The sequence below is a fragment of the Strigops habroptila genome, chromosome 6 (assembly GCF_004027225.2).
Source record: "Strigops habroptila isolate Jane chromosome 6, bStrHab1.2.pri, whole genome shotgun sequence".
NCBI lineage: Eukaryota > Metazoa > Chordata > Aves > Psittaciformes > Psittacidae > Strigops > Strigops habroptila.
Genome location: NC_044282.2, coordinates 27365544 through 27386883, shown reverse-complemented (window position 1 = coordinate 27386883; position 21340 = coordinate 27365544). Strand labels below are relative to the sequence as shown.

The 21340-nt window shown below is 36.2% G+C and overlaps 1 protein-coding gene across 2 annotated transcripts in view; it reads right to left on the bottom strand.

The window, feature by feature from the left end:
* Positions 1 to 21340, bottom strand: part of ME1 (malic enzyme 1) — a 170290-nt gene that overhangs the window by 113616 nt on the left and 35334 nt on the right. For both annotated transcript variants that reach the window (XM_030490125.1, XM_030490126.1), the window contains exons 2-3: positions 16051 to 16184; positions 8938 to 9087 (exon numbers count right to left, since the gene is read on the bottom strand). In XM_030490125.1, coding sequence (XP_030345985.1) covers positions 8938 to 9087; positions 16051 to 16184 — 284 coding nt within the window. The remainder of the gene's footprint in view (positions 1 to 8937; positions 9088 to 16050; positions 16185 to 21340) is intronic.

The following is a 21340-nucleotide window of genomic DNA, read 5'->3' as shown; positions in this document are numbered from 1 at the left end:
TTAAAACTTAAACAGGGGAAGTTCACGTTATATATAAGGAAGAAGTTCTTTACTGTGAGGGTGGTGAGGCACACGAACAGGTTCCCAGGGAAGTAATAAATGCTCTATCCCTGGCACTGTTCAAGGCCAGGTTGAACACAGCGTTCAGTGACATGGTTTAGTGTGAGAGCTCCCAGCCCATGGCAGGGGTGTTGGAACTAGATGATCTTAAAGTCCTTTCCAACTCAAACCATGATTCTATGATTCTATGAAGTAACACCCATTTGCAAACATTGTGTCGGATTTGACAGTCTGTCCTTGAAGAGGTGTTGAACTAAGGGAAGTTATGGCTCTTTTAATGAAGCAAGTGACTCTTAAAAGGTTTGCTTTGGGGGCCAAATGATGTTGACAATTAGGGAGCTGTAGAAATCTGGCAGGTTTAAACAGGCTGTTTCATGAGGGGAAAACTTTGGTAGATAAATATTACTTGAATAGAGTAGGACAGAGCCAAAGAGTAGACCTCTGCCATACTGTACTACCTGATACTTTAGTGTTGCTCACAAGTCTCTGGCCAAGTCGAGGTGTGAAAACTAAATAAAATCTCTGCCCTTAAAGGACATTTCATTAATGAGTGTACTACTTTAGGAAATCTGGAAGCTTGTAACCAGAAGGGCTGGCATAGAGTCAAAATTTCTCTAACAATTCAGGAAAAAAGGAAGACATTGAAGAGTGATGTGGTTATATATTGGTACAAGTCCTAATTATTGATATGAAACTTGAAAAAAAAAAATCCCTATTTTAAAAAATGCAACATATAGTTTATTTGTTGAAAAGGATATAGCTTACCTTTTATGTGGTATTGGCACTAGAGAGAAAAGATTAGTCAGAGTCAAGACATTTAACTTGGGATCCTGTACTTTTTGTCCAGTCCTCTGCACGTAGATCCACAAGATGACTGTTTTAACTCACCAAATGAGAAGTGTCTAATAAACACTGCATTAATATCTGTCACTCAAACTGTACTTCCCATGTGGTGAAATGCATCAGTAAGAAACATCTTTGTTTCTGAAGACTCTCTCAATAGGATGATATGTAGGGATATAAGAAGATAATCATCATATACTAAAACCCACAGAAGTAAGTTCCCATTGGCTCAGAGTGCAGGCACCCTTGAAGAGATAAATTTGAGTCCTCCAAATCAAAGGAGGAGGGAAAACTTTCTGCTTAAACCTCGGAAAAAAAGATAGTGGAAATGTGTAAAAAACAACAATACAAACTAAATGAGGATAAAGATCCCCTGGAAATAGCCAGGCCTGTGTGAAGGAAATGGACAAGGCAACAGAGACAGGCATGGCCAGTAATTTAATTTTGACACTCTTGCACAGAAACCAACAAGAATATCTGTAGAAGAGCCCTGAGGCTTGCTAGCTGTCTTCCTCAGAAGACTGTGCTAAAAAGGGAAAGAAAAAGACCAAACACTGACTGCTGCCAAACATTTTGAGAGTCATGTTTGGAGTAGGGATGGCCTCATTTCCTCTTGCTCACAGCCCAGATGTACTCCCTCCAGAAAAAACAGAGCAATGCACCATCAAGAGGTACAAACTTAGGTCTGAGAGCCAAAAATTCCATGCTTGTGATGTGGTTTAGGACAAAACTTTTATGACCATGATGAAAATCCCCTGGAAAATTACCTGCATAAGAAATCATGTACACAGCTCAAGAGAGTAGGAAGAGGCTAGTAACAGGTAAAGCTCCAACTTAGACAAGACTAAATGAAAGAATAACTCCAAGCATGACTTCTGTAAATACCATCGCCTTCCACTAATGCTGTAGGTAATACCTACATGCAAGCATCAAGTACATACAAAAAATACCACCACATGTAGGACACTATATTTCATAATGCTAGCTCAGGGCTATGCATTCTCAGTTCAGCACAGGCTAATCATTCACGATTTTATTCTAAGGCGCAAGTTTAATAAAAATATCATAATTGACACTAACTAAATGGTGAAACCTATTGCCAAAATATTACCAAAAGCCACAAATTTAACACAGTTCAGGAAAAAAAACTAATTACTACATACATATAACCTAAAGAATATCCTAATATTTTCAAAAATCAAGACGTAACTTTTTTCATTCAAATATTTCTTAGAATAAGAAATTGGCTTAACATTTACAGAGCGCTCTAAGACCAAAGTGAGGCCAACTGACATCTATGCAAGATTCTCACATCTTCCACCTCCACAGCATTACTGGCTGCTGACAGACCAAGCTGAATGCACCTTGGACACAATACAGCATACTGTGTTTCTAGAAGACAGCCTAGAAGAAGAGAAAAATCTGACATCTCACACTGTGACAATTGTCCTTTTCCAACTTTTCAGAGCAGGACATGTTATGCTAAGGAGGATCCATTAGCCTTTCTTTCGAACCAAGGAAGCAACAAGTTTTAGCTTGATGAAGGTAACAGCAGATTGGAGACATGCCAAAGAGTAGAATTATTGGGTGTCATGAGATGTCGTGGTGCTTGAAGTCAGTGGAAAGGCTATACAAAAAAATCCAAGACAAAAGCTGACTGGAAAGTGTCAACCATTGCCATTTACACAAGAAACAAAAACGAAAATGACAAAACATATATTTCAAAAGTGCTTGGTGAGGGGCTGCAACTGCCATGATCACCAGGCTTTTTGAAATCAAAAAGAGAAAGATTGTCTAAAATTAGAAGAAATGCTACAGCTGTGCTAATTCTCAGTTGTAATAACTCACCTGAGCCATGTTAGCACCAGTGTCTGTTGGAGAATGGAACTCCAACAGCCTATTTTCAAAGAAGCCTTTTGCTGTATTTTATATCTTTATTACAACACATTTTCATTTCAGAGACTGCCCTAAGGATCAAGCCCTTAGAAGAGATCACGTAAAAAAATCCAAACACTTCCTTTTTACACTTCCAGATGACAATTCTACGTAGTTTTCAGAGAAAAACTGCTAGGAAGAATAACTCTGAAGCTATTGCTTTGTTATAGAGTTTAATACAATTTTATATTACACAGTAATCAGTTTTATCTAAATGAAGATACTAGGACAATTATCCATAGTAACAATCAGATTAACACAATCTCTACAAATATATATATCTCCTTTGCCTGGGAAAAAACATCTAGATGTGCCAAAAAAAAATCTAAAGGGGCAGTTGTACTGGTGAAGAAGTTAGGTCAAATGAATACAGACCATCTGGTCTCAATTAAGAAAATGTCACGTATCTCAGGGTGAGACATTCAGAAAGAAGTACCAGGAACTGAACTTCTCTGGTTCATGTGATCCAGGAGTACATGACAAGATGTTGGCCTCCTGTAAACCAAATCTGGTTTCTGACAAGACTTGGATATCAAAAGCATCCAATGGAATTAAGAAAAAGAAAAATCTAGACTCCAATGAAAGCCTCATTAAAAACCACAAAAAAAAATGATGAAATGTACCACAGGATCAACCTTGTGATGGCAAACAGACTGCAACTTCTGCCGCCAAGGTCTTCGTATGTTCTGTCACAGCAAATAAATATTTCCCTATTCTCTAATTAATTTTCTTTATAAAAAAAGATGCTATCTTGCAGCTGACAATCTCAATATGTGAACATTACTATGTCAACAAAAAAAGAACTCACACTTGCAGCACTTGCATTCATTACAGTGCATCTGAACCACTGTAAATGCAAATACATACAATAAATAGAAATAAATATATTCCTTTTGAGGAATATGAGGAAAGGAACCTATGTCAAATTTGTATGTGCTCAGTCAGTCATGCACTTCAATAAGGCAGCAATCTGATATAACACAGCATTTGTAAACTGAGTATTTAGCATGACAAATTGCCTTCTGAAAAGTTGCTAAAGACTGTTTATAACATTACAAGTGCTCTCTACAAGTATAAAGAGCTAAACCAATCAAAATTTTTAAATACTTGCTAGAAGTCAATTCAAAATGTTAAAACTAAATTCAATATGTAATCTTGCTTAGACTTGGGGTGAATAAGAGACCTTAGATATGCTAATCATTTGTGAGGAAGGAAAACAAGAGAAAAGACAGAGTTGAAAGAATTATTAAGAAGAAAACTTCTGTGAGAATAGTTCGCTGAACAAGGTCTGCTTATATACAGAAACTAACTTCAAAGCTCAGGATGACATACTTTGCCTTTTAAGAGACTGCATCTGTACCTTCAATATGCAGCATCAGATTCAATATAGTTACTTCAAAAATCATTCCTAGTCAGTTTGACAGAGTATGATTGCATCGGGAAGTTATTTCAGAGGAACTCTGCCATGCCTGTGTGGCTGCAACTGTTACCAGGGCTGGCTCTGTTCATATTCTGTTTGAAATGGCTTTTCCTTCTAGGAATGGAAACACATAAACAGTCACCTAACATTTTAACAACATTCAAAGTCTTTAGCAGAGCTATACTTGGCAATTTTTCCTCCTCTCTCTGAATGCTGAGTTTACACAGGAACCTTAAACTCCTGGGTGTTCTCTATACAATATAAAAAGTTGATTTTGGATTCTTAGAGGAAATTTCCATTGAGCTTTCCCATATTTATTCTCTTTGGATGAAAGAACTGATATTTCAGAAATCCATTTACAGAAATAGATTGTTTCTTGGTAAGTCAGCAAAAGTTGTCATATGCATGGACATGCTTTGTGCAACTGAAGAATTTATTACTTTAGGAACTTACTTTTAAATGATGGATAGAAACTGCACACCACAAAGCGACCCCCTAGAAAAGACTGAGAGATAATGCTCTTACTGATAGTGTGATCACTGCAGTAAAACCACAACTCCATTACATTCCCAGCATAAGCCTTCAAAGCTTTTCTCTGTACAGGTCCAAATTCCTTTTCTGACCTACCCCCTGGAGAAGCCTCTTTCTTCCCTCATCCTCCTCGATGGTTGTGAGGAAGACTAGTGAGACTGGTCTTCTAAATTATGTTTCTGGAACTATGTGGTGTAGGTAGGCGCATGTTACAGATCTGCTATCAGATCTGTACTGTTTAGTTCTGGAATAACACTCTTATTTGTAAAACCTGGTGCATTTTAAGCTGAATATTCATCTTAAATATGCTGAATTTTTAAGCTGAACGAGCAAGTAAGCTGAGTTAAGCTGAACGCAATCTTGAGTTGAGTTTTAATTTTACAAACAAATGTCAATTACCCAGGCAAGCTTCAAACCAGTGAGTCAAATTAGTTTGCAGCTGGCTCTCTTGAGAAATGTTTCTTAATCAGATGCTCAGCTGGTCAGCCATGAATGTTTATTCTATAATTGCAAAATACTGCTTAGGATGAAAAACATCTTGCCTGAGCCACAGTGTCCTTCTGTAACTGTAAGCACATCATGTGAGCCCATATAGTCTTCTCAAAAGATGTAAGGGAGTCACAGAAGATGATCTAATTTAATGATCCCATGTGACACCTATTTTTTAAGCCCTAAATTAATTTCCATTATTCCTTGCCTGAAGACATAACTTGTGAGCCAGGGGTTTGAAACTCACTTCACAACGTAAACAAATCTAATGGAAAAAACAAACCCTTACAGATTTAAACTGCATAGTAAGACATTGCCTTGCAGCTTCTAGTGTGATAAATAAAAGCTGTAGCACTTGGGTAATTTTTAACTTATTTGCCTATGTAAACAAGTCTTTCTAATGAGATCTCTAACTATGAAATATCAAACATTTTCTGAGCTGTGGGAAGAGACAGTAATAAAAATATTCTGAAAGAAAAAACATTCTGAAAGAAAAACATTCACTTACCAGTAAAGACAGCATTTAGATATGAGTCGGCATAAAACAGATACACACAGTCCTTAGAGATTAGACTTCTTTTTTAAGGTATGATAAGGTTATACCTTTCTCATGAATTGTAACTGAAAAAATCAATTAACAAAAAACATGAGAATGTATGGACTGGACAAGAGTTTATATCTTTTACTCCTTTTCTCCTTCCGTATGTTAAATTCTTCTCTGTGAGTACAATTCACGGAGGATGCTGTTTGTGAGAGATGCTGTTATATAATGCTTAATACTAAGTAAGTCACAGTCTAGAATATAATTTCAAACCAAATGAAATTGATTGCTTAGCACAGTTAATTTTGGAATAATTTAGAAAAGGTTTTCCTTGGGAAAAAACAGATCTCTGTAACAGAGCACAGTGGAAGATCACAAAGGAGAGGTATTTCCTAAGCAGCAAAGTGTCTGTCAAAAGGAAAATTCTTTCCAGTCCTTTCCTCCAAGACCTCTGATAAACACAGGCATCAGCTGAGTGGTGGGCGAAAATGAGAGCAGGGAGTGAGACAATGTGAACATAACAGTTGGGAGTTTTACAGGAAAGAATAAGCATCTGACTTGGCAGATGACATTTCGTTCATAAGAATAAAAATATTTATGAGATCCTCATTAGACAGAAGATTGTACAAGTTTTTCAGCCATATTTACTTCAATGAGTCATTAAAAACACATAGTTGAAAGTAGTGAGGCAAGTCAGCAGGACTAGAAATAAAACCAGACTTTATAAATATCTTGTACATCTCTCCAGACAGTCACATACATAAAGCACACATGTAGCTGGGGAAGCAGCAGACAGATGAATATAGCCAAGGCTGACTTCAGTAGCTCAAGAATACAACTGAATACCAAAAGACATATCGGTTAAGACATAATTTGATATTGTTTAAAACGTCATTCATTCATTAGCAGCTCAACTGCAGTGAAAAACACAGTATGAAATACTAAATTATGGAATGTCCTATAAAGCTATATAACTTTTAAGTTAAATGATAAAGGAAAGAAATCATCTCAGTAGTATAACCTGCCTTGAATTTACTCATTTTCAATAAGAAAATGAACACTTTTGGGGGAGGAAAAAATCAGTCTTCATTCCAATATTGGTAGATAAAATCATACTTTTAAGAACATACAAATATAAGGATGCTCAATGAGCACCTGGATCATCACTGTCGCTGTTCAGAATAGCTAAATATACCATCAGAATTTCACTACCGGTGTGCCAGAATAACAAGCTTTTTAAAATAGAACTAAGGAAAATCCACGGGGAACATGCACTGTTATATGCACTGGTAGTTTTATGCTGCAGTCATTTACTGAGTTGAGAGAGTTCAGCTTACTATTCCAAAGTCTGCGCAATGTATGTATTACTGCTATTATGCCTTGTTTTTGAAAGCTTTTTATATCATATTTAAAACTAAAAGGAAAATACCATGCAAGCTTGTGATGACATACATTAACGATTCAAACAAATCCATAAAGTTTTAAAGTCTCCTCAATTCTCATTACAGGAGAGACTAAAAAGTGGCTTAGTTGCATAATGGAGAATTCAGAATTCCTTGTTTCCCAACATATGTGCTAACTGGATGTTATAGTGTAATTCATTTCAAGTTAACTATATAGATAAATTTATTAGTGACAGAGCTATGCGAACTAGGATTTTAGTCTTAATATCTAGAGGAGAAAGATTTAGGCATCTAAATCCTCTGCAGATAAAAATTCCACCAAATAATAATTAAAAAAAAAAAGGCAAAAAGTTGAAGTGCTCCCTCTCCCTGTCCCTAACTCCCCAATCAGTTTTTTCCCCATGTCCAGAGTGTGCTAAGGATCAGATTAAGGAATGAAGATCAGGAGTCTGAAAATCTCTAAAGGGAGCTGGTGAATTGTTTCAGTTGCCTTTGCAAGCTGTTTCTCATCGGTTGCTGGCTGACAGCTGAACTGTTGTCTAATTTAACAGGTTTTTTTTCTCCACAGGTCTGGGAAGAAAGTGAGACGTACATGCATGGGCCGAGGTACTCCTTGTGCAATATCTTACACAGCACTGAATATCAAAAACAAGGGGCAATGAGACCACCTTAGGCAAAGACTTAATTTCCATTTTAGCACTTCCTTCAAGGGCAACAAAATCACCATGGCGGTAAATACCGAGGGGGAGGGAAAGGAGATGAATTCTCTTGCTGAGAGAGGCACCTAAAAGCCAGATCGTTAAACAGGTTTAAGTAAGCATTCTTGAGGTCTTTTTGAACTTTTTAATGTGTATAGAAGTGAGAATTCTTGTTTTCTGCAGTTGGCCAGATGGTCCTGACTCATTCTGTCAGTCACAAGGCCAAAATGATTTTTACATTAACAACAAAACCTTGAAGCCATAAGTCTTCTCCCTCAAATACCTCCCACTGAAGAATTTGTGAGCAGTCATTTGTTCCCTTTCATCTTGCAAGCTTCTTATTTTCCATCAATGCCTTAACTGTAAAAACCTATTTCTGTTAACAGAGCTATGCACATACAGCCCATTTATCTCTTCCTTTGCCAGAAAATCGTACAGAAGGCTCCAAAGTGTTGTTCCAGTGTGCACTTGAAGGCACTGGTACACACAAGGTTCTCTAATAGTAACCATCATAAATCTCATACTCCGTGAGCTGATGTTCAAGGTGCAGAGTGAAACAGAAACACATATCCTTCTTTCATACCACTTCCTCATCACTCTATAAATACAGATATTGTATACAGAATAAAAGAATTCCAGTAACCAGCCTGTGAAACAATAAATTTCTAAGCAATGAGACAGGCACTTTGATGATACTGATTATTTTTTAAGATGTCTGTAAGTAAATTATTCTAAGACTAAAGATCCATTCTTCTCTGGCCTTGTAACATGCAACTAAGATTCAAAAAAAAGTTAATGAGATTAAAAATGCACCCATGTTTTAACACAATTAAAACAACCATTTGTCCTCTTAATGCAATACAAATTATTATTTAATGTACACCAAAAGTGTAATTTAAATTATCTCAACTATTGCAGTTTTGGCTTACATTCAGCTATGTTAGAAACCCCCTACAGAAATCTGCCAAGAGGAAAATAAGATGCAATTACTTGTATTTGAAGTATACACTCACTTACCTTGGCCTCCGAAATGCTAAACCATATTGTTGGCAAGCCAGTCCCACAGTGGGAGTATAAACAATAGGCATGAACCTTTCAATGTCGGAAGTCAGCACTTTATAGAAAAGCTTTTCATTTCGATCCTGAAGACTCATTAGTAGAATATATCTGTGGAGAATTATATATAATTAGACAGACATCAAGGGAACATATAAAGTAAATTTAGAAATACAAAGGTATTTAGATAACCAACTGAAACTATGTTTGTTCTATAACAGCTTCTTTCTTGTTAAGAGTATTTAAACTTCTCCTTGTCTTACTACCATAGAATGGTTTAGACACAAAAGATAACTGGTTGAGACAGAGAGAAGCTGAAAACATCACAAAGCTGACAAACACTACATACTGAGGAAGATAATCCCTCTGAGGTATAAAACATTATGCTGCAATTGAGTATTTGGCCTGTCAGAACCTAATCCGTTCAGATCAGTTGTTTCACTTGAAATGAGACCGCCGTTAAGCAAAACTTAAACAAGCTTACTCTCTTGCCCCCTAAAATGAAACTAAGAATGTTAGCTTTTTCTGCTCTTGCCTTGATAGAAATTTCTCTTAAATCCAGACTAATACCTCAAATAAATACTTCACCTGAATACTGTAGGACAAAGCTTTAAAAACAAAGTATACACATATGGTCTTTCATCCCTGAAGTCTATGTTAGTAATGAAATCTGCAATGTTTTATCTCCTAATGGAAATCAAGTTTTGATTGCATTTGAAGTCCTATATTTAAAAAGAAAACCAATGAGAAAAAAAAAAAGTCAGAGAAACAAGAGTGAAAAAAGGTTCATGCTTCATCTACTTTTGACTACCATCAGTCTAATCTTCACTAAATACACTACTGCTCCAACATCCCAACCAGGAAGCCAAATTTCAGTGCTGAGTATGATAGATGATATAAATCTATTCAAGTTACATTAGCTCACACAGGTATGACTCTGGTCACTTTCTGAACACTTAATATTTAGGAATTTGATGATCCTAAACCTCACATCTCTATTCACTATTTTTAGTAAGGTTAAGTATTATGTTAGAAATTAAGTAGTCTTCTATACCAATAAACTTACATAAAAACTTCAACTTAATTTACATATACAATTCACATACGTTGGGATTTTTTTTTTAATTTACAATGGATTACTAATTACTTACACTCCAAAAGTTTAATATGCCTATTATTTTATTACACAAGTGTTGAGGAAATGTATACAACACATTCATTCCAAAAGCCTGGAGGTTTGTGTGCTTAAATATTATTTACATGAACTTTCTTTCAGCATGCTTATGCATTACATGCACCAATAAAATCTAATTCATACTTTAGGAAGACAGAAATATACTCAGGTAACTGTCTAACAATGAACAATATAGTAAATCTGCATTTGTTTTGTTCAAACTTAGCTTGTATATTCCTGTATATAAGGGAAGCATTTCTTTCACTATCTGCTATATAAAACTTTAGCAAGCACTATAAGCAAAGCTAATACAATCCATTTAGCTGTACTGTAATGAAGTGACAGAAGTGAGGCAAAATGGTGTCCCTCTCCTTGTGTCACTAAGGGTACTTTAGACCCTAAATGGGTAAAGATCTAGAAACCAGAGAGTTGAAGATGTACTCCGAGTACCATCACCGTAAGACATCCTGAGCTACCTTCCATCATACACATTAGTTTTGACTGATCTCAAAGGTTAAATTATATCTTTCACTTGTCGTTCTCAGTCCTTGAATTCTTGGAGCATTTTAATCATAATCATAGTTCATAGAATTTGTGGATTGGAAGGGACCTCAAAGATCATCTAGTTCCAACCCCCTTGCCACAGGCAGGGACACCTTCCACTAGACCAGGTTGCTCAAAGCCCCGTCCAACCTGGCCTTAAACACTGTCAGGGATGGGGCAGCCACAGCTTCTTTTACAAAAGTAATTAAAAGTTTGGCAAAAGGCATCCTCAAGGGCTTCAAAACAAAAAGCTATTTGGCAAAATTCTCCATTTTGTTTTTACTGTCCTATAGCATTAAATAGAGGGGTTATTTTCTTATCTGCATTTATCATGCCACTTTTATATTCAGAATATGCTAAAGAAAATGAAAAGATAACAACTGCATACTACCCATATCTTCAATTATTACATACTTGGCCATACCCAAATCCGCATTATTATATAGTGAAAAACATTTCTAAAAACATACAATTTTGATCAGAAGGCTACTTTTCAGTGGCAGGTATAAAATATCACTTCTTTCTTGGCATAGTAACGTGCTCAGGAGTACTGACTTTCTCAAAAATTCTTCCATAAGGGGAAAACCAAAAACGCTTCACAGTCAATGTGGTGTTGGTTATAATGCATTAAACAAGTACGCGTCTTTTAGCAACATCCAAGTAATTTACACAACTAAAAGCATGAAGCGGTTTTCAGCATTGTGTTTAAAAAAAAAAAAAAAAAAAAAAAAAGATATTTTTAAAATGAAGTATTTAATGGAATCTTTTACTAAACTCCACAATTAATTGAAAACATAGTGAAAACAAGCAATAAACACTGAGAACAATCATTTGTGCTACAAAAAGGCAGAAGAATATTATCTGTCCTCAGACAAGGAGTCTTGAATGAAGATTTCAGGGAAGAGCTTCAGAGAATAAAAACCAAGGCCTGGCAAGTAAGAGAGAGGAGACTGCCAAGCATTCGAATTCCAGTATGTCACTTCTGCCCCTTGCTTTTACTTCACCTAAGAACTTTTCATGTTAGTCTGCTATTACAAAGGGGATGAAATACAGTAGCAACAAAAGGATATAAACCAAATATTATCAAAACCCAGAAGAAAACCGATATAACTATCAGAAAATTACTGATGATTTCTTAGGATAACTGGCTGTACCATCACTGACATGCATTTTACAAGACAAAATGGAATGGTAAATAAAAGAACAAACCAAAAGGTTTGTTTGCTCCTATCTTGCAAAACATGAGAGCAAATAAAGTGGGAGGAAATGCTATTATTTTTAACCTGTTTAAGATACTTTAAAGCTCCATTACTTTGCATCATCACTATCTATACAGAAATGCTATTAAAGACAGAGCACTTAAAAAAAAAAAAACCACCAAAAAAAAAACCAACACCCACACAGAATAACACAGCATTCTCAGGAAAATTGATTTGATGGCACCTCTCCTAATGTTCACACATCCAGAATAACATTTTACCAGTGTGACTCTTTGAAGAAAGAAAAGCCTAGGCAGAAGACGTGGCTGTGTCAGGGGCAACAATTTCAGTATCAATACGAAGAAAGAAGACAGACAATTCAGAACATACAAGGGAGGGTGAAAAAAGAAAAATTCAATTACTTGCAGAATCCATCGCAGCTTTTCCAAATTAAGTTAGAGGGACAGAATTATTTCCTGTTATTGGCTTCCTTTTTGCCAAGCATACCAAGTAATGTATTTGCTGCTGTTTCACATTCATTTTGTGTATGAACTCTTGGTATTTCAGAGTACAGCAATTCCATGCTGTAAGTCAGCAAAGGACTTTCAGCTGTGCCAACACATGTCATGCCATAGTACTATCAGCTTAGCTTCATGAATTTACACACACCCTCTTGCCAATCAAAATCAGGGCAAGCTACTATCCTTCCAGTGTCAGATGCTGCCGTATACAGCACTAATATTTCATCAGACAACACCTTTCTAAGGTACTTAACAGCTTCCACCTCTGCAGTACTCAAATGTTTGTACTTCATCTTTTGTATTTGGATATAAACCACACAGCTATATACCTATTATCAAATCCAAGCTCTAGGACAAAACAGCTTCTCTTTATCTCTTTTCAATCACTGCTCCTATGGAAGCAAAGACTATGCCAGATGCATACTGGAAGAAATGTGGGGTTTTTTTCTAGAATTAGTAGATTTACATTCAGTAGAAAGCAACAGCTGCAAGCTCTTATGCAAGGTTGTCCTTGAGCACCTGCCCATAAAGGGAGCACTTCTTTCAAGTTCCATTTCAAACAGTCTATGTTTTCTGGCATTCTCCATCAGTGAAGGTATTCAAGGAGTAACTGCAGCAGGATCACAGTCACTCTTCCCTTTAAAATGTTATGTTACGAGTATAAGTACAGGAGACCAGAGTTTGCTTACTGCCTTGAAGGACTGAGCTCCCACACATGCAATGCACGTGTTCTCAGAGCAGGGTTTCTACTGACGTACTCCAATGTAAGTCAAGTGTCTGACAATTTCAAACACAGCTGCAAAATCACATTTTGCATGTGCAAGTTTTGGCACACTCATCACACAATTGTTTTTTATCTCTGCAAAGGAGCCCAAGCTATTATTGTTGATGGTCTTCAAAGGAAGCATCTTGTGCATGCAAATGTTACCAAGTACTTCCATCAGTGGTCTTAAATGTAAACCTAGACATGTAACTCAAAAATTATTTTATTTTGCCGAAAACTGGAGAAAACAACACAGCAATATAATGCCCTACTAATATAAGAGGAAAATATATCTTTACCAAGGCATAGCATGATGTGAATACTCGATTTAGGCCTGCTGAGCATTCACACAAAATACACGACTTCTTATAGAAACAATTTTATTTGGAGGGAGAGGATATGTAGATTTATATAATTTTAAGCGCTTATGGGCCAACCTGATATAATTTACACAAATCTGCATTGTTCCAAGATTACCCCTGAACACTTATTTCTTAATTGCTATGGACCTGTGTTACGAAATTATAGCCTAGCTGATGTTGGAAGGGACCTCTGGAGATTGCCTCATCCAATCCCTTGCTCAAAGCAGAGCCAACTAAAGCAGGTTGTCCAGGACCATGTTCAACCAGGTTTTTAATATCTCCAAGGATGGAGACTCCAGGCCAGTTTATCCAGCATTATAAATGGAGCCATACTGCTTATTCAGACTATAACGAGAAGGACAAGATACAAATACCTGGACCAAAAATTACGGTTGAGAAAATACCACTGCTGCCTGCCACAGAATAAGACTGGGAAATAAACACAGCTTTTAGGTATTTTATGATGTTAATTACTGAATTCTTAATTGAAACATTTTGACTAGTGATCATATTAGTGAGAAAAAAAAGTTATTTCTATGAACCAAAGGCTTACTAGTTTTCTCACCTGAAGTACATCACTAAAACCCAATTAACAACAACAAATTTGTACTGCAAAGCTGCACAGTACAATATAACTTTTATACTAAAAGAAAGCATTACATGACAAACTGGCTTTATGGTATAAAATGGTGAGCTACAGTCTAATGCTTAAGACACATGAATGCAACACCATAATGTTTGCACTTCTATTTTAGGAATGTCTGGTCACAGGAGCAGGAAAAAACATTTTCCTCACCCAACTATTTATTTGGAAAAGAGAAAATGCAATAGAAAACTCATAGGTGGAAAATAATGACATTGAGGTTTTAATTAATCATATACAGACACTAAGACTAACAGGGACAGATTTGGAAAAAAAAAAATTCATTTTATTTACATTTGTTTGTAAACATATTTATTTATACTTGCGTATTATTTGTGTCTATTGTATGTGGATTAAGTGCACTTTAAAAAAAAAAAAAAGAAAATGTTCCTTCCCTCCCTCTCAAGAAAGATTTTTCTTTTCTTTCTTTTAACACAATAAAGCAAGTTTTCTGCAAAGTATTCCCACAATACCCAGTTATTTTTATTTGATAGTTCTCACTGCAATCAGAACTTCAGTATGTTTTATTGTAGCTCAAATAACACAGCTTTCAAAATTTCAATACTCCATCTTTCCTGCAGAAATTTTTCATTTTGGTGAAAAGCCATTTGAATATTCACAACTTTTTGCAAAAAAAAAAAAAAAAATAGGAATTAAGATTTGGAAATACTGCTAGTCTCCTCTTGAATTTCACACAGCTAAACCTGTAACTTTCAATCTATCTGTGATGTTTTGAGAAACAGAAGCGCTCTTCTCCTCTGATCTGAACTAGGAGCTTTCTTTAAATTTCTTTAATTTCTAAAAACTTCTTTACTAGTTAAGCAACACACACAACAATGAGGTAAAAGGCTTTTTTTTCCCTCCCTGCTTTTCAGTTACAGATGAATAGAAATTCCACCAATTCAAACAGAAACAAACAGGAATAGCCTTACAGTATTAAATGTCCTGAAACATACAAAACAAGGAACTGTATCATGAAGGAACTATTTGAAGGCAGACTTAGAGAGGAGATGAGAAAAGAAGGGCAGCGAAAGTCAGTGCTTGAAGCAGGGGTCTCCATGAAATTTTATGCTTAGCTACACCCAGGGACTCAGACTAACAAATATTCTAGCCTGGAAAGCTACTACTCTGTGAAAACTGATAACGTCATCCATACGAGCACTGGAGGATAGCTAACCTACAAAAGATACCACAGGCATGAGCTCTTCACTTACGAGGAAGGCTGTGCTCACCCTATTCTACCTCCATAAAAAACAAAGGTTGTGGCAACTTTATATTATAAAAAAGCCTTGCCACCAGCAGACAGGTATCTAAAAGCTATGTATTACATATGGATAACAAGACAACCCACAACAGTGAAATCGGGGCACAAGAGAAAAATAATGTTTTACTCTAGGGATTATAAAACATATAATGAATATTGAATAGTCATAAGTGTTTAAAGCCCTCCCCAGCTTTATTCTTAAAAAACACCAACCATAACACCATAGTACATAATAATTTTATAATATTTTATAAATTTTATGAATTTTATACATTTGTTTTAATGTGTATGTATCTATATGCATGTAAAGACATTACTGACCTTCAGTTTCACATGAGTTCATTTGATTCTGATGACTTGTATCATTTGGTTATTGAAAATAGTAAGTTCATGTGAACAGCACTGGAATATTACAATTTTAAGTAGGAGTTGATTTTTTGAAGAAAGCATTTTAGCAGAAGTATATAGTTAATGATTCCAAATCATCAACCACCATTGCTCAGAAAAAAAAGCTCAGAAAAGCTCATCTGTATTACCATTAAAAAAAAATAAATAAGGGACTCATGGTTTGATAAATAGGATAAAGTTTCATAGCCATACTTTACCTATCTAGGTCACATGTCAGCCTTTCAAAATTCTGAAGAATACTATAAACCTGGGCATCTTGACCAAGAAAACAAGGTGGCAATAATCCATGAATATTCAACTGTTGCCTCTCCTCCAAGGTAAAAGCCATGCCCTGAAAAAAAGAAAAATAAAACCCAGGTATACTTATATATGACATATCCCTTTTAATAAAATACTGCAGCAAAATATAGCACAGGTAAAGTCAGCATCAGAAAAAAATATTTAATATTAAACAGAATTAACAATTATGTAATGATTTTGGAAAAAGCTTTTATTGAGTCATAAGAGAACAAGCCTGTACAGTACAAAACGCCATCCCAGCAAAGAATGAGTTACGGTGTTCTGACACTGCAAAACTGTTACCTGCAAAATAACTAAGTTTCAGCTGAAGAAGAGGGCAGCAGTATATTCTCGATCACTCATTTGTCTGGCTATCTTCTAAAGACAAAGCATGGATAATTTTCATATTCAGGGTAAACATTATGCTTTTAATATTTGGAAATTTTTCAAGATATCTCAAATGTTCATGCAAATTTTTAACACAATTCTGTGGTACAATAAAGTCATCGCTATCATTTTATAGTCAAAGAGCCTGGTCCAGCACCTAGTCAAGTCAGTCAACAGAAACATGGCCATAGTGAGGTTCAATGCAAACTTATTCTGTTTTTCAAATTCACATTCAGTTACAGTAAGAAAAATCTGTACAGAATTACTGAATTTCCTTATTGCATCCAGAAAAGACATTTAAAAGTATTTAGTATGTTACATGAACAGTCAGAGAATGCTTAATACATACATCCAGATTGCGGACTGGCAGTGACTGCTAAATAGCTGCTTTCTAATGAGGTCTATCTGTCTAAAACATCTCCAGAAATTATGCAAGCTATTGTAAGAAAGAAGATGCCTTGACAGCAGAAACATGACCATGGCTTTAGCACACTAGTACCAAGTACTCTGACTACTGAAGCTTTACTTTGCGACGGTAACCACAGACTGACGGACAGGATCAGACCTTTGATATCCTTAGAGGATAAAAAAGAATGTCAGAGGAGTTTCTTCCATAAATGACCTATGAAATCCATGTATTTGTTTCACATTATAGCCACTGGTTGGTGACTCCACAGACATGTTCAGCCCTCCTTTGGCATCACACCTGCACTGCTTCCATACCAGAATCAGTACTGGCAGATCACCCTTCATTTGCACTACTCTTGCCTTTTCAAGAGAACAAATTCGCAGTCCTTTACCCAATGCCATTACTGCCTTTTGCACAACAGCTATTGGGTGATACATGGTAAATTCATACCAGTTAGCCTGATTAACTGTACAGGTTCTCCCCGCTTCCACCTCCCTTTCCCCAAAGAACACTCACCTCACAGGTATTACTTTTATGTAACAAAAATACACTATAAAAATCTTCCTGTCTCTTACTACACTACACTTCTTAAGCTATTTTTAATCTAAACAATTTTCAAATGCTTATGTCATTGTTGCTTGAAAAAAAGTAGAAAAAGAAAAGAAAATCCCTAAGGCTACCCTATCTGCACTAAAATGTTATTAATCAAGATGCTACCATTAAGTAAAATGATGACCCAAAAAAACAGGAAAAGGAAAATTTCATTATGAACACTTTACCAAACATCAAACATTACCAGAACATGCTTCTCCCACTCATAAAAATGATGGAAAACCAAGTTTAATAAAGCTCAATAGCTGTTTTCCATGCACACAAGATTTCAATGGTTTCCAAGAAGCATACACAAACCCTGTTTTCTCTTGTCTCTACATGAATTTTCTGTGTCCAGATATGTCATGAGTGTCTTCAGTTGCTATCACATTTGGAAAGACCATGGAAGAAGAGAGAATCAACAATGTCCCACAAGTATATTCAGAGTTGATCCCTCTTATCTCCTCTAGACCTTTTTTGGCTTAAAAAAAACCCAAGGAAAAGCTGTGCGTGTGTGTTCACACGCACACACACTTCAGCATCGGTTCCAAATGGCTGGACTTTAGGGAGCTGCATAGCTTTAGTGGATTTCTCAGTGCTGAAAATAAAGAGGCAATTCACTTATCTGCATCTCTCCTTTCCCCTGTCTCAGTCAAATTTTCTGACAGAAAAATATTCAAAAGCCTGTGTTTGCTTTCACTTTAGGAATAAGATATAGACTTCAATTACTATGATAGGGTTTCCTCTCTTACTGGAAAATATATTTCATTTTAAAACAGACACATGAAAAGGTTACAAATCCTGCCAAGTGCCCTTTCAAAAAGGTACTTTGTCTTGGGATAGCATATTTTCCACATATTGCTACAGCTCCTACCGTGTTAATTTCTTTTGGGCATTACTACAAAAATACCACACCCATCTGCACCTCATATGCTATACATGGTTTTAAAATTCTTTACTTGCATACTCTTCTTTGGCACAGATATTATGAATTTTTCAAATTTCTAAGATGGAATATTAGTTCCTTTTTACCCCTTAGATACCATATGTGCCCAAAAGAAAAGAATTACCATTAAAATATATCTGCTGATGATTTAATAAAAGAAGGCAATTTTATGAAATAAATGTATGTTATTTCATCTGAGTATAATAGGAAGAGCTCAACTACATAATTGTTGTGGTTTATGTCTAGATTTCTTGCACTAGCCTCTCAGATTTTCTTTTCTACATCAGAATTCTTATTTTTTCCTGTTTGAAGTGTTGTTTCCCAGCCATCCAGCAGAGAGGGCTCTAGGTCCAGCTTGCTTTACTCACTCCTTTCTCTCTTCAAGATCCGGATTTTGTGCACACCTGGATGGGACAGACTTCAATCACCTAAAGTGCACCCAAACTGTAATAAAAGATGTGGACATTTTTATTTTGCACTCTGTATTACAAATAAAATGTCCAAGAACAACACCATAAAAATCTAAAAGCAAAAGCCTAATTTGTTTTGATTTATTCACTGCTTTATGTTATTAAAAGATAACATATATCATAGAGATGAAAATCAGAGTTACTATTAAGCCTCACAGGTAAGAGTTTGCAGTTCTTTAAGGGCTGTGTTTCATATGCTTCTTTATTGCTCTGGTTTTGGTAAAACTGATTGTTCTTCAGCCACTTCATGATCTTCCTTTCTCACAAACCTTTTGTTTGAAATGTTGGGTTGAGTTTTTTATTGCTCCTTAGATACAAAAGCCCTCTCGTATTCTCAATTGTACAGAAAGCTCTCTGAGGTTTTTTTTATTTCATTTCAAGAAGTTCAACTCATTGCAAATATATTTAATTTAGAATCCATCTCTTCATTTGTAATATTGTGGAGTTTTGTAATTGTAGCAGTGATTTCTATTACTGCACATTGCTCAGTATTCTGTTGCTATTTAACCACTATCGGTTTATCAATTCAGTTCTTAACTGTATGTCCTCTGCCCAGCCTCTCTCTTTTCTCCTAAAAGCCCTCAACCACAAGTTTGTTTCAGTGTAGTTCAATATACATCAATTCTCTTTTCAGTTGCAGTACTGAAAAGCCCTAATACAGAATAAACAGCACAACATCATCTTCTATCAGATAGCTTTATGCACTGGCTTTCAACTGAATTCTCAAGCAGTGCTTGAGAAGACAGAGAGCACATTTAAAATATTTCAGGAGCTGTCTCAGCCACTGTTCACAGCCAGCAGAGACAAGTCTTATCTCTCAATACAAATTAGATTGCATTGACATAGATCTTGTTCAGATAGCATATCTGAAGCTCATGTAATTGCTAAGTTTATGTAAACTTCTCAAGAAAAAGAGAGTGCACTGAAGTAATGCATGCATCCTGTCCACGCGCTACTGAAATTCAGCTTCACCAAACAGTAGACAGAACCATCTCCAAACAGTATTCATTGCAGGGATCTTCCTTCAATTTCTTTCAAGACCTAGCCCTCTAGGCCAAAATTTCCATTTTTAGAAGCTCCTATTCGTTTAGGAAAAAAAGCTTCTTTCCTTCTGTCCACCTCACTGTAGGTATGGCACAAAGCTATTAGCTTGGCAGCATGCAGAAGGAGGCTGGCATAGAAGATGAAACCATGTCCTCATCCAAGGTTCTCTGAGTGACTCTTCCCCCACCTTCTGGTTGGAGAAAATCAAGGCCTTTAAGACTTCAGGTCATCCCTGGGACTCAGGAGGCAACCATCAACACCAACACCCAAATTCAAGTACCCACATATACATTTGAGCTGACTGGATCTATGGAGAGAGGAAGGAAGAAGTGAAGAGGAAGTTAAAAAGGTGTAGCAAAGAAGTATATCTAGAAGTACTGTATACTCTACAAGAAAGAAATCTCTGCTTATCTAAGATACTATCACAGAAAAATTCCAGTACCTAAAGTATTCTGGGGACAACAGACAAGTAGGTTTCTCATTGTCTCAGAGGCCATTCAAATAGTAAGAAAAAAGAAAACGAAACCAAAACTCTCTTAACTCATTCTGTACATCTAAATCATAAAAGTGCAGTGAACCAATTTCAGCAACGCTGTGAAAGAACCACCCAATCTGAGGGACTCAGAAATGCACAACATCTGCTGCCATGGCTGGAAAGGGGATTGTTGGCTCTACGCCACCTCTTGCAGCCTCCCACCGCAGCAGCTGGTAACCCAGAGCAGAGCAAAAGAGGCCAGGGAGCGCTCTGCCAGACAAAGCTCAGAGAAAATCCCACAGCTGCCTGAAATACAAGTCTGTTCAAGATCTGAATCAATTCTTTGAACAAACAGACTTACAGAACCCTGCAATGCCATATTCCTAAAAAAATAAATTAAAAAAAAATTAAAAAAAAAAAAAAAAAAAAAAAAAGGAAATGCAAACTAATCCTTTTGGCTGACAGACTGAAAACATTCTCCAGTTACTGGACAAGGGTATTTTCCTCAAGATGTCCCAAATGAAAAATCAGTGGCATCACTACCAGTTGCCAGTCACACATCATCCCATACTGCTCACACCACTTTATGCACAAGGTTGTCTCCAGGAGAAATTCAACAGCAGAACTAGACACAGTCCTTAGGAAAACATGATCTTTGGTATGCATAACTGCTTGCAAGCAATTCATTTGCTGGTCTAGCTTTTGCTTCAGTAATTCTGGCTTCTCATACTACTCTAATACTGTTAAGGAGGAATCCAAGTCAAAATTAATAGAACAATTTTATTTTGCTTTATTTTACAGAAAACTTCTTAGGCTAAGGAAACAAAACAACTTATGTATAGACCTGCTAGCTATGAGCTACATAAAACCAGTTTCAGGTATCCAA